The 1500-nt window shown below is 56.5% G+C and overlaps 1 protein-coding gene across 2 annotated transcripts in view; it reads left to right on the top strand.

The window, feature by feature from the left end:
• JUP (junction plakoglobin) overlaps positions 1-1500 on the top strand; it is a 31441-nt gene that overhangs the window by 11037 nt on the left and 18904 nt on the right. For both annotated transcript variants that reach the window (XM_027774772.1, XM_006155987.3), the window contains exon 3: positions 1-144. In XM_027774772.1, the coding sequence (XP_027630573.1) occupies positions 1-144 (144 nt within the window). The remainder of the gene's footprint in view (positions 145-1500) is intronic.

Here is a 1500-nt window from a genome sequence, read left to right as displayed (position 1 = left end):
CCTACACCTACGACTCCGGCATCCACTCGGGCGCCAACACCTGTGTGCCCTCCGTCTGCAGCAAGGGCGTCATGGAGGAGGAGGAGGCCTGTGGGCGCCAGTACACACTCAAGACCTACACCCAGGGGGTATCCCAAAGCCAAGGTCAGTTCGCCTGCCGCCTGCTCGTCTGCATGGAACCTGCTGGCCCTGGAGGGAGCTCAGAGTGAAAGGAGATGGATTTTAGGATCCAGTGTAGCCTGAAGGGGGAGGCACAGGCCCTTCAGGGTGCCCTGGCTGGGTGGAACACAGACTCCTCTTCTTGAACTCTGCCCTCAAGGGGCTGCTAATCTGAAGAAGAGGCATGCTCTTGCCTTCAGTGACCCTGAGTGGGAGAAGAGGCATTGTGATGGCCCTCAACTATTGGAGCCTCAGATCTGATAGAGGGGACAGGGCACCACCCTCAGGGATCCCATGACCTGGCAGAGGGGGTGCATTTCTCAAGCCCAAGGGTTCTTTGTGGGGGTTGGAAGATGTCGGGCGGTACATGCTGACCTCAGATTGGCCAAGGCCATGGTGCAGTGACTGACTTGGTTCTGGGACATAAAGGTGGGGATGGGCAGCAGCCCAAGGTACCCCTGCCCTCTCAGGGTGTGGCATACCCAGGCCCTAGGACAGTCATCCACAGGCTCTTCAGTCCCTGAGCATTCCAGTGGGGTGAGCTGTGGCCACTGAGAGAAGCACCAGGTGGGCTGTGATGGGCAGGGGCTCTGCAGAGCTCAGCCTCTGTGCCTGGGCCTCCTCTCAGCCTGGCAGGCCCAGCGTGTGTGGGAAGCTGAAAGAGCAGCAGCAGGTGGGAACGCCATGGAGATGTCCCCTCCTCCTGACTAATTAGAGGGTAGAACCTCTCCCTCCCTCTCCCCGGAGGCATCTGGACAGTTGCCAGGGCTGGGCTGCCTGGGCACCTGTCCGTGAGGCTCACAGGCCCACCCAGGGGATGGCTCTGGAGTCTCAGCTGAGGACCCAGCTCTCACTTCCCAAAGCTACAGTGGTCCCAACGTACCCTCTGCTCTGCTGTGTGAGCTGGTGGTTGTCTGGGCCTCTGCCTGCCTGTAAAGTGAGAGCTGCTTCCTTGGGGGAGGACATGTATATCATTAGAATCCTGGGATTTCAGGGCTGAAAAGAGACCTAGATGATCCAATCCCACTCCCTTCATGGTGGTTACTGGAGGAGGGCAGAGTATGACTTTGGCTTCCCGAATTAGGCTGCCCTGTAACCTCTGTGTGCTGAGTTTTCCCTCCCGTAAAGTAGAGATAATAGCAGTATTTATTTTGTAGGATCAGCTTGAATGAGCACATAAGAGACAAACACTGAATTCACAGCCAGGCACTACTTGGAAAATGCTAGCCTTTTTTTTTTTTTTTTTAAAGAATTATTTATTGGGGGGACCAGCAGTTAGCATAATGGCTATGTCGCTGGACTCCCATGTAGTCGGCCGTGGTTCGAGTCCCGGACCCGGTG

The sequence above is a fragment of the Tupaia chinensis genome, unplaced genomic scaffold (assembly GCF_000334495.1).
Source record: "Tupaia chinensis unplaced genomic scaffold, TupChi_1.0 Scaffold000477_1, whole genome shotgun sequence".
NCBI lineage: Eukaryota > Metazoa > Chordata > Mammalia > Scandentia > Tupaiidae > Tupaia > Tupaia belangeri.
The sequence above is the reverse complement of the archived record's forward strand: the minus strand, read 5'-3'. Positions and strand labels throughout refer to the sequence as shown.